At 38.5% G+C, this 14498-nt stretch overlaps 1 protein-coding gene across 4 annotated transcripts in view; it reads left to right on the top strand.

The window, feature by feature from the left end:
• metap1d (methionyl aminopeptidase type 1D (mitochondrial)) overlaps positions 1–13680 on the top strand; it is a 171341-nt gene extending 157661 nt beyond the window's left edge. The window contains exons 8-10 of one of the 4 annotated variants that reach the window (XM_087989032.1): positions 11614–11661; positions 13070–13148; positions 13301–13676. In XM_087989032.1, the coding sequence (XP_087845158.1) occupies positions 11614–11661; positions 13070–13148; positions 13301–13385 (212 nt within the window). In that variant the 3' untranslated portion in view covers positions 13386–13676. Of the gene's footprint in view, positions 1–11613; positions 11662–13012; positions 13149–13300 lie in introns of those variants that run through there. The other 3 variants (XM_043693641.2, XM_087989034.1, XM_087989033.1) reach the window with 3 other exon arrangements.
• The last annotated feature ends 818 nt before the right edge of the window (positions 13681–14498 follow it).

Genomic DNA, 14498 nt, shown 5'->3' with positions numbered 1-14498 from the left:
TTGAAGGGAATGGTGATATAGAGATGTTAAAAAAAAGCTCTATGTAAACCAAGTATTTCTCAATTAATTTAGGATTTTTAAATAATGTTCCAGCTATTCTCATCATATGAATGAAATAATAAAATTACTGCAGAAGGACCTGTAAACTGGACATTAACATTTGTGTTAGACACCTGCACATATGATGTTTATTTTCCGAATTCTATGTTCTGCTTCCCATGAATTGTATGGAAATCTGAATAAAAACTGAATGTGTTTTTCTTGCTTTATTAATGACACAGTAGTATAAACTGCAATATACTTTGACTTACTCTTTACAAATGAATGATTGTGTAACCTATTGTACACACATGCAAGTAATAGAGTAATGTTTTGAGAAGGAAGAAACCATTATTCTTTCTAGTCTAGCCATCTAAGCTTTACTGTTAGTCTAAAACTAATAACTTTTGTGTCTGTTGTAGTTGATTATATCATAAGATATGAACAGAATTAGACTCTATGGCCTAACCAGTCTGCTCCATCATTTGATTGTGGCTAATGTGCTTTCCAAACCCATGACCATAGATTTCCTTACCAATCAAGAACCTGGCTATCTCTGTCCTAAATACACTCAGTGACTTGACCACCACAGCAATCTGTGTCAATGAGTTCAGCAGTACATCTCTGCTCTTATATTCTAGCCATCTTAAAATGTATGTTAACATGGCATTTAACTTCCTAACCTCTAACTGAACCTGTATGTTAACCTTAAGAGAATCCTGAACTGGGATTCTCAAGTCCCTTCTGCTTCAGATTTCCAAAACCTTTCCCCATTTGGAAAATAGTCCATGCTTCTATTCTTCCTATCAGAGTGGATAACCTCACACTCTCCGACATTTTATTCTATCTGCCACCTTTTTGCCCTCTCTCCTAGCCTGTCCAAGCCCTTCTGCATCCTCCCTGCTTCTTCAGCACTACCTGTCCCTCCAACTATCTTTGTCTCCTTTGCAAACTTAGTAAAAATGTCCTTAATTCCTTTGTCCAAATCGTTAATGTATAACATCGGTCATTGTCCCAACACGGACCTCTGAGGAACTCCACTAGCCACTGGCTGCTATCCTGAAAAAGACCTCTTTATCTCCACTTACTGTCTTCTGCCAGTCAAACAATCCTTTCTCCATGCCAGTACCTTGCCCTGTCGCCATGGCCTATTATTTAGCAGCTGAAAATGTGTTGCTGGAAAAGCGCAGCAGGTCAGGCAGCATTCAGGGAACAGGAGAATCGACGTTTCGGGCATAAGCCCTTCAGGAATGAGGAAAGTTTGTCCAGCAGGCTAAGATAAAAGGTAGGGAGGAGGGACTTGGGGGAGGGGCGTCGGAAATGTGATAGGTGGAAAGAGGTCAAGGTGAGGGTGATAGGTCAGACTGGGGTGCGGGCGGAGAGGTCAGGAAGAAGATTGCAGGTTAGGAAGGCGGTGCTGAGTTCGATGGATTTGACTGAGACAAGATGGGGGGAGGGGAAATGAGGAAACTGGTGAAATCCGAGTTCATCCCTTGTGGTTGGAGGGTTCCTAGGCGGAAGATGAGGCGCTCTTCCTCCAACCGTCGTGTTGTTGTGGTCTGGCGATGGAGGAGTCCAAAGACCTGCATATCCTTGGTGGAGTGGGAGGGGGAGTTGAAGTGTTGAGCCACAGGGTGGTTCGGTTGGTTGGGCTACACCACAACAACACGACGGTTGGAGGAAGAGCGCTCATCTTCCGCCTAGGAACCCTCCAACCACAAGGGATGAACTCGGATTTCACCAGTTTCCTCATTTCCCCTCCCCCCACCTTGTCTCAGTCAAATCCATCGAACTCAGCACCGCCTTCCTAACCTGCAATCTTCTTCCTGACCTCTCCGCCCCCACCTCAGTCTGACCTATCACCCTCACCTTGATCTCTTTCCACCTATCACATTTCCGACGCCCCTCCCCCAAGTCTCTCCTCCCTACTTTTTATCTTAGCCTGCTGGACAAACTTTCCTCATTCCTGAAGAAGGGCTTATGCCCGAAACATCGATTCTCCTGTTCCCTGGATGCTGCCTGACCTGCTGCGCTTTTCCAGCAACACATTTTCAGCTCTGATCTCCAGCATCTGCAGACCTCACTTTCTCCTATTATTTAGCAGCCTCCTCTGTGGCACCTTGTCAAAGGCCTTCTGGAAATCTAAATAGATCACATCCACTGACTCTCCTTTGTCTAACCTGCTTCATTACCTCCTCAAAGAATTCCAACAGATTTGTCAGATATGACCTCCCTTTTACAAAGCCATGCTGACTTAGCCCCATGCACTTCCAAGTATGCTGCAATCTCATGTTTAATAATGGACTTTAAAATCTTGCCAACTACTGAGATCAGGCTAACTGGCCAATAGTTTCCTGTCTTCTGCCTCCCTCCCTTCTTAACAGGAGTCTTACATTAGCTATTTTTCAAACTTCTGGGACCCTGCCTGACACCAGTGATTCTGGAAAGATCACCACCGATGCCTCTACAATCTCCTTAGCTATCTCCTTCAAAATTTTGGAATGATGTCCACCTGTCCAGGTGATTTCTCCACCTATAGACTTTCACCTTGCCAGAATCTTATCCTTAATAATGGCCACTAAACTCACCTCTGTTCTCTGACTGTTTTGAAGTTCTGGTATGCTGCTCGTGTTTTCTGCTCTGAAAATGGATGCAAAGTACCTATTCAGTACCTCTGCTGTTACTATCAATACCTCATCCGTTTCTTTTTTTTTAAAAAGCTTTCCATGGTTTTCTTTTTCATCTTCATTACAATTAATCACTTTCCTAAATGTTGAGCTTTGCAGCAGATAGCAAGGTAATGCACTAACTGCTGAAGTTAGTTTCACTTATAAATTTAGCAGTCTTCCAGGTGAAAATTTCACCTCTATTGTCATGCAGTGGTTATTGCAATGGATTATCACATTCATTACTGCAGAATTCTCAGCAAAGAGCTAGGATGATGTCATTAAAGGATGATGTCTTTGCACAAAGCCACAACAAGAAATAAAGCAGCATTAAAATAAAATGATTTCTTAAAATATTTCCAAGTTCAAGATTGGAACAGCGATGAGGCAAAGTTATAAGCTAAAATATTTGGAGAAATCCTCTTTCAGAAAATAATTTATTTTAAAAATTAGCTTTGAAAATCACTAATTACTAATTTAGTAGCACTTCACAATTATAATTTTTAATTAGATTAATTTTATTAATCCCATCACTATTAGAACCCAGTTATAATTGATCTAACAAGACAGTTAGAGAAGTACATGAGTAGGAAAGGTTTGGAAGGATATGGGCCAGGAGCAGGCAAGTTGGACTAGTTTAGTATGAGATTATATTCAGCATGGACTGGTTGGACCGATGAGTCTGTTTCCGTGCTGTATGACCCCATTACTCCAAATCATTTCATGGAATTCTGACAATGACATGGGAATGGGAATTTGATGTTTTCACTGATGTCAGTAAGTACTTTTTTTGTGAGAAGTGGTAGTGGGGTAGAGTGGTAAATGCCAGTGCAACCTATGACAGAACACTGACTGTCAATAGCAACTTCAGGATCTCTGTGGTAATCTACATATGTGCTAAAGTTGTGTTCAGTTTCAGGTCGGTAATGAAGTCAACCCTACCTATCAGTCCTCAGCAAAACAGCATATTTGTATTTTTCTTTGGCCGTTAGTGTCTCTTAAAGTCTACAGTTTTATGCCTGATTTTTTTTAAAATTCAAATCTGGAAATCTTTGAAAATTGAAACAAATACTTCAGCATGTCCCTCTTCTTCGTCTGACAGTAAAGTTCCAGGGTGGAAAATCTTTTCTTATATTTCAAAACTCTTAGCTCTGGAATTTGCCATGTTGTTTTCACTGGATTGTTTCCAGTAGCACTATGTATTATGGTGGCCAAGATTGTATTCAGAACTATAAATAGGGGATCATTAAGGTCAGATGTAATTTTTTAACATTGCCTCCAATGACATAAATCACACCTTAGGTATACATCTCAAAATTTTATTTACTTTCTTGACCAACAATGAACATTGAGCTGACAGCTTTAAAGACTTGGCTGACAAAACTCCTCGATTTCTTTCTTGCTTTGTTACTTTCAGCTGTTGAGGTAATCTCTAAAGATCCAAAGGATTTTAACAGATCAGATGTTTCTGCTTTCTGATTGCTGTAGAAATTAATGGTGATGTCTGTTTTGATTTTAAAATGTTTATGCTGATTTCACAGTGAGTACAGTGCCAAATTCACACTGGTGCCAATTTTATATTATAATATTGCTAAATTGCAAATTGGCACTCATACTCCATGTTGGCCTGACCCACCGTGTCCAACTTTGAATATGTTTTGTTAGCTACAGTATAATGCAAGAAGTTGAATGTTCATAAGATAACTGTTCAGAGTAATTTTGAGATGCCTGTGTTTTTGTGTATTGTGTGAGGTTTCTATTTTATTAATCTGTTATATTTTGTGAAATGGACATTCAGACTATATTTACAATCTCAGTCAATTATTCCTGTTATTCCAGACTTTCTGTCTCAATTGTCCTATGCTGTTCTATATTTATTGATCTTTATGTGAAGGACTTCAAAATGCCAGACTTAAATTTGCATTGTACCAGTTTAATCTGCTTTCATGGTTTATCAAGGTAGATTTCCATATTTAGCTTTTCTGTACTATTCATGATCATGTACTTTAGTGAGTTCTTCTCTTAATCACCACCTTTCAAAGATAAAAAAAAAACTAAGTTTCTCTTATTGATCATAATAACACTGGGGATTAACATCATGACTCTTCTGCAACACTTCTAGGGTGCCTTCTTTTTGTATCCATGACTAAAATTGTACTTAGGATATGTTAAAACAGAGCATTGTACAACATAGGATTATAGCCTCCAAATTGCACTCCATTAATTTAATTAAAAATCACACAACACCAGGGTTTATTCCAACAGCCTTATTTGGAAGTACTAGCTTTCGGAGTGCTACTCCTTCATCAGGTAGCATTCCATTAATTTAGCAATACAGTTCAGCATGCTTGTTTCTATATTTATTACAGTGATGAAATTACTGGGCATACTGCACCAATGGCAGGACCTGTAGGAGCATTGATATACAGAGTGATCTTGGGGCAAAAGTATATGGTTCCTTGAAAGCAAATGGATAAGGTGGTAAAGAAGGCATGCAGCTTGCTTGCCGTCATTGGTTGTGGCAATAAATATAAAAGTGGGCAAATCATGTTGCAGCTGTTTTAAGACTTTAGTGAGGCCACATTTGGAGTATTGTGTGCAAACTCCACATTGTAGGAAAGAAGGAGCAGCAGAGGTTTATCAAGGTATTGCCTGGTTTGAATGTATTAGCGAGAAGGAGAGTTTGGAACTTGGATTGTTTTCACGATAGCATCAAAGGCTGAGGGGCGACCAGATAGAAGTATATAAAATAATGAGGGGCATTGATAGGATGGATAATCAGAGTCTTTTTCCTAGGGTGAAAATTCAAATACTAGGGAGGCATAGGTTCAAGGTGAAAGGGAGTAGGTTTAAAGGAGATGTGCAAGGAAAGGTTTTTAATAGAAGACGTTAGATGCCTGGAATGCACTAACAGGGCAGGTAGTAGAAGTAGGTAGATTAGCAAAGTTTAAGAGATATTTAGACAGACACATAAACAGGCAAGGTATGGAGTGATGCAGACCATATAATGGCAGGTGGGATTTGTTTAGAATGGCATCATGGTGGGCCAAAGGGCCTGTTACTGTACTGTACTGTTTTGTTTCAACATCATTGAAAGACATTTGTTTGCTAATCTGCAGTGAATTTATTGTGCTAATAATCTCTGCAGTTAGGTTGTTAAAGAGTTTATTTTGTAGATCTTTTGGCTAACTCTTCAGATGTATCTGTTTTCCTTCTTTGATGCTATCTGAGAATTTTATCAGTCTGAGCTCCTGAATCAAGGTTGTTAATATAAACTAGAAACACTTGTCGGTGGTACACTACATACACTTCTTCTGTGCATTTTGACATTACTACCAGATGTGTGCAAGACCATTGGAGTACAGTAATTGATGGCTGTGAATGACATTTAGTGTGCCTTTGCATAACACCAGTGTTGCTGTTGGTGGATGCATATTTGTTCTCCTGTATCACCACTGCATACCCCTGCCACTGCCATCCGTTAATTGCAAACAACTTAACATGCTGAATAAAACAGGATTATGCTCTTCTTTTGCAGAAAACTAAATACACTACCAAAAATCAGATTTCTACAGATCCTCATAGGTCTAAAAAGGTCAGAGTTTGATGTTTATTAATTGTAGAATGCATCAAGGAATATTGCTCACCAGAACAGGAGTTTCTTTTTAAACAAATATACAGACAAGATGGCATTCAGGAGAAATGAGATTTCTCTGCTGATTCACATTGGCCTTAATTTAGCCTCCAGACAGAGTGTAAAGAATTTGGAAACTATTAGAATAGTTATATCTTTTTCTTTTGATTGGTTTTGATGTTGTGTGCCTATTTATTTTCTTGTCAATTTGCCTTCTCCTTCTGTCCAAAAACTGGTGAAGTGCCCAATAATTGGAAGGGGGCTAACGTTGTGCCGTTATTTAAGAAAGAATGCAGGTAAATAGCTGAAAACCACACACCAGTCAGCCTAATGTCTGTGATGGGTGACTTGTTAGAGAGGATTCTGAGCGACAGGATCGATAGGCATTTGGAGAGATAAGGACTCATTTCAGAAGTCAACATGGCTTTGTGCATGGGAAATCGTGTCTCATGAATTAGTTTGAGATATTTGAAGGGATGACCAAGAAAGTAGATAAGGGCAGTGCAGTAGACGTTATCTACATTTACTTTGACAAGGTACTGCATGGTAGGTCATTGAGTAAAGTTAAATTGCATGGAATCTAGGGAGAGCTAGCAAATTGGATATAAAATTGGCTTGAAGGTAGAAGACAGATGATGATGATAGAGGGTTGCTTTTCAAACTGGAGGGCAGTGACCAGTGGTGTGCCACAGGGATCAGTGCTGGATCCACTGTTATTTTGTTTTCTGGATGAGAATTTAGGAGGGGTGATTAGTAAATTTGTAGATAACACAAGATTGGTGGTATAGTGAACAGTGAAGAAAGTTTCTGGGAATACAGTGAGAATCTTGATCAACTGGATGGTGAAAAAGGCTTTCAGCATACTTGTGTTCATCAGTCAGTGCATTGAGTATAGGAGTTGGGACATCTTTTTGCACCTGTACAAGATGTAGGTAAGGCCAGATTTAGAGTACTGTGTGCAATTCTGGGCACCGTACTACAGAAAGGATATTATTAAACTAGAAAAAGTGCAGAAAATATTTACTAGGATGGTACCTGGACTGGAAGGTTTGAGTTATAAGGAGATGCTAGATAGGCTGTGACTTTTTTTTCCTGGAGCATATAAGGTGGAAGGGTGACCTTATAGACATCTATGAAATCATGAGGTAGATAGGTAACAGCTTCTTCCCATGTAGGGAAGTCTAAAACTAAAGGGCATAGGTTTAAGGGGAGAGATACAAAAGGGTCCAGTGGGGCAATCTTTTCACACATAGCGTAGTGAGTCTCTGGAACTGCCTGTTAGAGGTGGTATTGGAGACGGGTACAATTTTGTCATTTAAGGAACATTTGGGCAGGTACGTGGATCTTAGCATCTTAGAATCCCTACAGTGTGGAAACAGGCCCTTCGGCCCAACAAGGCCAACCAACCCTCCGAAGAGTATCCCACCCAAACCCACTCCCCATTACTCTGCATTTACCCCTGACTAATGCACCTAACCTACACATCCCTGAACACTATGTGCAATTTAGCATGGCCAGTTCACCTAGCCTGCACATCTTCACAACCTGGATGGGAGAGGTATGGAGGGATATGGACTAATTCCAGCCAAATGGGACTAGTTTAATTGTGAAAACTGGGCGGCATGGACAAGTTCGACCGAAGGGCCTGTTTCCATGCTGTATACCTCCATGACTCTATTGATTCTTTGCTGGGACACAGTTCCTCTATCACCTCACCCAATAACTCAAGCATGTTCTAATTTTAGCAGAATGTCCTAATGTGGAGGAAGTTCCAGTATGTGCTCTCAAATGAAGTCTGCACAAACTCACTCCAAACATGAGCTTGTCAGCAGTTACGAGGAGCAAGAACACTGGCTCATTTTACTTCAGAATTCAGCCTAAAAATTCCCTCCTTAACCTGAGGGTAAACAGACATCCTACCGGGCCTGGCATTATTGACTTTCCAACTCATGTCACCTGACTCAAACCTGGGAATTTTCCATGCTGAGTACTTTTCTAAAATCAGTGGTTGTAGGAGAACATTTTCCAAAAATACAACTCTTAATACATCTCTGCTTTCAGCCATGTTTTATATATATATACATATATATATATATGTTTCCCCTCTGTATGTTCCTACATAGTGACTATTGGCAGTTTAACTAGTTAGCTAAGCTGAAAAACAGTAGACACAGTAGACCAAATTGTGTCTGACACAGCGTAGAAATCTCTGACGTGAGGACAGTTGGAAGGATAGCTTTGCAGACCTGTATGAAAACTTACAGCGCTTGAAGAGGCCATCTGGCTCATCATGTCTAGCTCAACTCTTTGGAAGAGCTGCTCAGTTAGTCTCATAAGGCTATAAGATTATAAGACATAGGACCAGAAGTAGGCCATTCAGCTCAGTGAGTCTGCTGTGTCATTCAGTGAGATCATGATTGATCTGATAATCTCAACTCCACTTTCCTGCTTACTCTTCATAACTCTTGATTTCCTTACTGATTAAAATACTATGTCAGCCTTGAATATATACTTAACAATCCAGCCTCTACAGCCCTCTGTGATAAAAATAATTCCATAGAATCATTACTGTTGGAGAGAAAAAATTTCTATTCATCTGTGTCTAAAATGGATGGCACCTTATTCTGAAATTATGCCCACTGGTCCTAGACTCTCCCATAGGGGAAACAGCCTTTTCACATCTGCCCTGTCAAGCCCCCTAAGAATCCTGTATGTTTTAATAAGATCACTTTCTTGTTCTTCTGTATTCCAGTGAGTACAGGCCCAATCTACTTAATCTCTCCTTTTGAGGTAGTCCCTCCATGCTCAGCTTCAGCTGAGTGACCCTTCTCTGAATTGTCTCCAATGCCAACGTATCTTTCCTTATTTGAGGGGCCCAGAACAATTTACAGTATACTAGCTGTGGTCTGACTAATGTCTTGCATAGTTTTAGCAAGGCCACTCTATTTTTATACTCCATGCCCTTTGCAATAAAGGCAAACATTGTATTCACCAAACCTGTTACCTGCTGAACTTGTGTGCTAGCTTTTTGTGATTCAGTTCCCTCCTTAAGGGCATTGTGGGTCAACCAACAGCATGTGGACTGCAGCAGTTCAAGAAGAAAACTCACCATCACTTTCTCAAGGTAACTAAGGACAGACACCAAGTGCTGGCCAACCAACATTGCCCATGTCCAAGAGTGAATTTTAAAAAAAAAGACGACTCCCAAATCTCTCTTTTCCATGGTTGTCTGCAGTCTTTCTCCATTTAAGTAATATTTAGCCCTTCTATTCCTATCAAAGTGCGTAATCTCACATTTGCCTACATTACTGTTCCATCTGCCCACATTATTGTTCCATCTGCCAAGATTTGCCTACTCACTTAACCTCCTGTGCACTCTTTGAGCCATTCTCAGCACTTACTTTCCTACGTAATTTTGTATCATCTGCAAACTTGGCAACAGTGGTGCAGGCTCGAAGGGCAGAATGGCCTACTCCTGCACCTATTGTCTATTGTCTACTTTCCTCATTCAAGTCATTACTATATATTGTCAATAATTGCCTTTCCCTTACGCTTTCCCATAACCCTTTCCAAGTATTTTAAATTCCTTTTTGAATGTTACTGTTGAATCAGCTTCCGCATCACTTCAGGCAATATATTGTAGCACACAACTTGCTGTGTAAAAACAAAAGTCCTAATTTTTTCATCTAATTCTTTCATCTAATTTGTAGAATAGAATAGAAATCAGATTAATCTAATCTTAAAATTTGCTTTGGATGTTTTATTGAAATATTTTATGGTTATGGCCAAAGTGTTTAATTGCTTAAATTATGTTTACATCTTTAGATTTGACGCTCTCCCAGCAAAAAGTGCATTCTTATTAAAACCAGCCTTCAACAGTTGGTTGATTTAGGCCCATTTTTGGAATTAGTTGTCCAAATTATAAAAAGAAAGATGAATATTCATTCAATATAGGCTTTATAGTCCACTGCTTAAAACAATCATGCTACTTACCAAATAAAGATATATTGCTGAAATTGAACCATTTTATTATGTTTAATGCAAATTGCACAAGAAACCATAAGGCCAAACAAAGGGAGCTATGTGGTTTAAATAAGGACTTTTTAAAATTCAATTGTTTATTATTTTGTTAATACAAATGAGGAGAGGAGAAGCATTAGTTTATTTATCTTATTTGAATAAAACATTTTCCATAATCAACTGTTTTCTTATTGATAAATGTGAAGTTCTTTTGAAATACATAAGTTATAAAATGAATCCATATGCTTTATGATGAGAAGTTTCATATAACAATCAGAAAATTAACTGTTGAATTATCTTATGCAAACTAAGCATTGCAGTTCAGGTTGAGTGATATTAATTCATACACATTTGAATACAAATCTCTGTAAGAAGGGTCACTGGACTTTTCGTCAACTCTACTTTCTCTCCACAGATGCTGGCAAACCTGCTGACTTTCTCGAGCACTTTCAGTTTTGTTTCAGATCTTCAGCTCTTTGTTTTGTTACATGAATACAAATTAACATGTTTAGATTTTAATTTTATAAAAGGTTCTCATTCATTACTAAACAGGTGTAAATAAACCTTAGATAAATGCACTGAGGCTAGGAATACTGCAGTGAGTAACTCACCTCTTGACTCCCCAAAGCCTGACCACCGTCTACAAGGCACTTGTAGTACTCCTAACTTGCCCTGGATGAGTACAGCTCCAATGACGCTCAAGAAGCTTGACACCCCAGGGCAAAGCAGCCCACTTGATTGGCACAACATCCACAACCATTCATTCCCTCCACTGCCCATGCTCAGTAGCAGCAGTGTGTACTATCTGCAAGTGCATTGCAGAAACTCACCAAAGATCCTCTAACAGCACCTTCCAAACCCATGCCCACTTCCATCTAGAAGAACAAGGGCAGCAGATATATGGGAACACCACCACCTTCAAGTTCCCCTCCAAGTCACCCACCATTCTGACGTGGAAATACATCACTGTTCCTTCACTGTCATTGGGTCAAAATCCTGAATTCAAAATGACCATTGTGGATCACCCCACAGCAGGTGGACTGCAAAGGTTCAAGAAGGCCCCTCATCACCCTCTTCTCAAGGGCAACTAGGGATGGGCAATAAATGCTGACCAGGCAGCAATCCCTACATCCCACAAATGAATTTTAAAAAATGAATTAAGAACTTTCAGCATTGTATATTGTTAGCCTTGATATACCTCTCAGATCACCAGTGTACGTACCTGAACAAGCTTTGTTTCTGCCTTTACAACAGTTAATACCAATGACCTGATGATGGAAGAGGGAATGACATTTACAATAGGTAAATATTGTCATCACTGCAACTGATAACTGTCACTATATTATCTGCCCATTAGAAATGTATCTTGTGCAGAAATCTAAAATTCAGTAAACTGCATTATCTTTCTGAGTCTATTTAAGCTCTACAACTCTGATTAGGATGAAATTAATGTAGATTATAACATGTTTATCTGCCATAATATTTCTTAATAATTAAAAATTGGATTTGATTTTACAATTATTAAACATTAATTTGCTGATGAATGTTGTAAAGTAATTCAGCATGGTTTCCCTATTTTTAAATTAGTTTTTTAGAATAGAATATTTTGAGTTGATGCTTGTGATTATCACAACCTGTTCATGTGAGTGGATAGTTTAACCATTTTTATCACTTTTTCCAATTACTTAATTAGTAATTTTAATGTTTATATGTAATCAATATTTTTGGTAAGATTATAAAAATGTGAAGATCGAAAAATGACCATTAATTCATTGAAGCTCATCCCTTTTTATAGATTAAGGGGAATCTGATTAAGATGCTTAACATGATCAAAGGAGTTGATAAGAAAGCGGAAGGAAACCATTTCCACTGGTGAACGAGTTCAGAGCAAGGAGCCATAACCTTAAAATTAGAGCTAGTCATTTGAAGGAAGATGTGGAAGTCTGGAACTCCCTCCTCACAATAGCTATTGAGACAATTGAGAAATTTTCAAAATTGAACTTAATAGAACTTTGATAGGAAGGGTACTATGGGTTGCTGAACAAAGTCAGGGAAAAGGAGTTAACCTATAAGTCAGTCATAAGCAACTGAATGGCTGACTCCTGTTTCTATGTTCCTAGAGTCCTGTCTTTCTTATTCAACTATATTTTATACATCGATGTCTGGCAATTTATCTGGTTTGGCTGAACTGAGGCCATTGCATTGCAACATACACCCATTAACCATTATAATGTCATTGACACGGCATGGAAAAAAGTCAAAATTCTGACAAAAAAGCAGCCAGGAGAACTATTTTACATTGATTTGTCGAACTGCAGTTTTAGCATAAAGTGCTAAAATTAGTTCTAAATCTTTTAATAAACTAATGAATATGAAACAATTCATCTAATGTACTTTGACTAACCTCAATACTTTATCTCACAAGCTCTACTTCGAACTTGTACCAAATATTTATCAGGCATTAAATAAAGAAGTCTGTTTTAACTTTATTTCTCGCTTTATTTCCCCTGCAGTCCTACTTTTCAGATGGACTATTTTAAGTCTTTCAGTTCTACTACTAAATTTATCATTTAAACTTCTGTTTCTCTAACCACATTTTTCCTTTGTTATGCTGTACTTGAGTAACCATAAAAGAAAATATATTTGATATCAGTGACTCCATTTCCTGTGATCGATGCCGAACTCCTGGTGTATATTATCTGAATTCTAGAGCCAATTCTCATGGAAGGATCCACAGAATTCAGAATTTTGCAGGACGGCTGGACTGCACTGTCTGCTGATGGCCTTAGGTACTGGTGTTAACTTTTTAGTTTACTTTATGTTAGAAATTATGTTTATCTTAACAACAGTTGCTTTCAGTAATTGTCTTTTCAATATAGTCGATATATTATTTTCTAAGTACCGTGCGTATTACATTTACTTAAATTTTGTTATTTTTAAGATCAGCACAGTTCGAACATACTATAGCAATTACATCAAAGGGAGCAGAAATTTTAACCAAATTGCCGGGGGAAGATGCAGAGTAAACAGGAAGACCAGAGACCCCTTGCAGATGCAGCAATGAAATGCCTTCTACCCAGAGTGTTTCAAGACCGCACTGCTAACGTCGCTGGTGGACAGTCTTCTCTGCAGGACGGACATTTGTCGCATTTGAAATTTGATGCTTCTCCCCGTGATAGTTTTGTTTTTCTTGAAAAACCATATTTGCTGCATCGTTTTAATAAATGTTTTGAAAATAATGATCCAATAAATGTGTTCTGTGCATTGGTGCCAGAATTGCAGCTGGTCGGACAAATCTGTACTGTCCCCTTCCAGCGGTGTAGCGTGTGTTCAAATGTGTGGAGATTGATGTGCTGTATTTTGTGTGCTGGTGGAAATGAATGGACCATATGAAACGATTTAAACAACCAAATTACAGCGTTACCTAGTCGCCTATTAGAGTTTGAAAGCTATTTTTCAAGCAAATTGTAACTTCTGCTTACACTTAACTGAAGAACTGGTCTCGTGTTGACTAAGTAGTGAAAGCAGGCTTCCTTATATTTACGCTAAACCAGAAAAGAAAGTGTAAAGCAAGGACAACCGTACTGGTGTTTACAAATTACAAATTTACAATTTGGTCGATAAGGATAATACCGAGATGGATATAACTCTTTCGACAATAACTGGGGTCGAAATTGTGTAACGTGAAAAGATGGACTAATTTATCTACTTGCTATCTTCCATGTGTATCATATGAATGGGTGAATGAATATCTTGAGTTAATGTCCACAGGGACTAACTAGTTGAAAACTTTGCATCGTGAGGTATGATGGTTATCATATCGAAATGAGTAACAGAGTTGATATAAAGACTTAGGTTTTCAAAGAATATATATAAATATTGTATTGAAATGTGACTTTCAGCGCACAATTATTTTCTCTATCGTTTTGAATGACAGAGAATCTGCACTGAAGGTGGTCATGACGGAATTTGTTTGTCCTATTCAGTGATTGGCAGTATTTATTCGAGAATGGGATGGCAAATTCATTTCACATACACTATATGGGGTTTTCAAGAGTGCGTGTTAAGTGTGATTTGCTGCAATGTAAAGAGTTCTGAATATAGGGAAGACAGATAAAGAAATAATTGGTGGATAAATA

The sequence above is a fragment of the Chiloscyllium plagiosum genome, unplaced genomic scaffold, assembly GCF_037043375.1.
Source record: "Chiloscyllium plagiosum isolate Xiang-an unplaced genomic scaffold, Cpla_swu_hap1 HiC_scaffold_7, whole genome shotgun sequence".
In the NCBI taxonomy this organism is placed as follows: Eukaryota; Metazoa; Chordata; class Chondrichthyes; order Orectolobiformes; family Hemiscylliidae; genus Chiloscyllium; species Chiloscyllium plagiosum.
The sequence above is the reverse complement of the archived record's forward strand: the minus strand, read 5'-3'. Positions and strand labels throughout refer to the sequence as shown.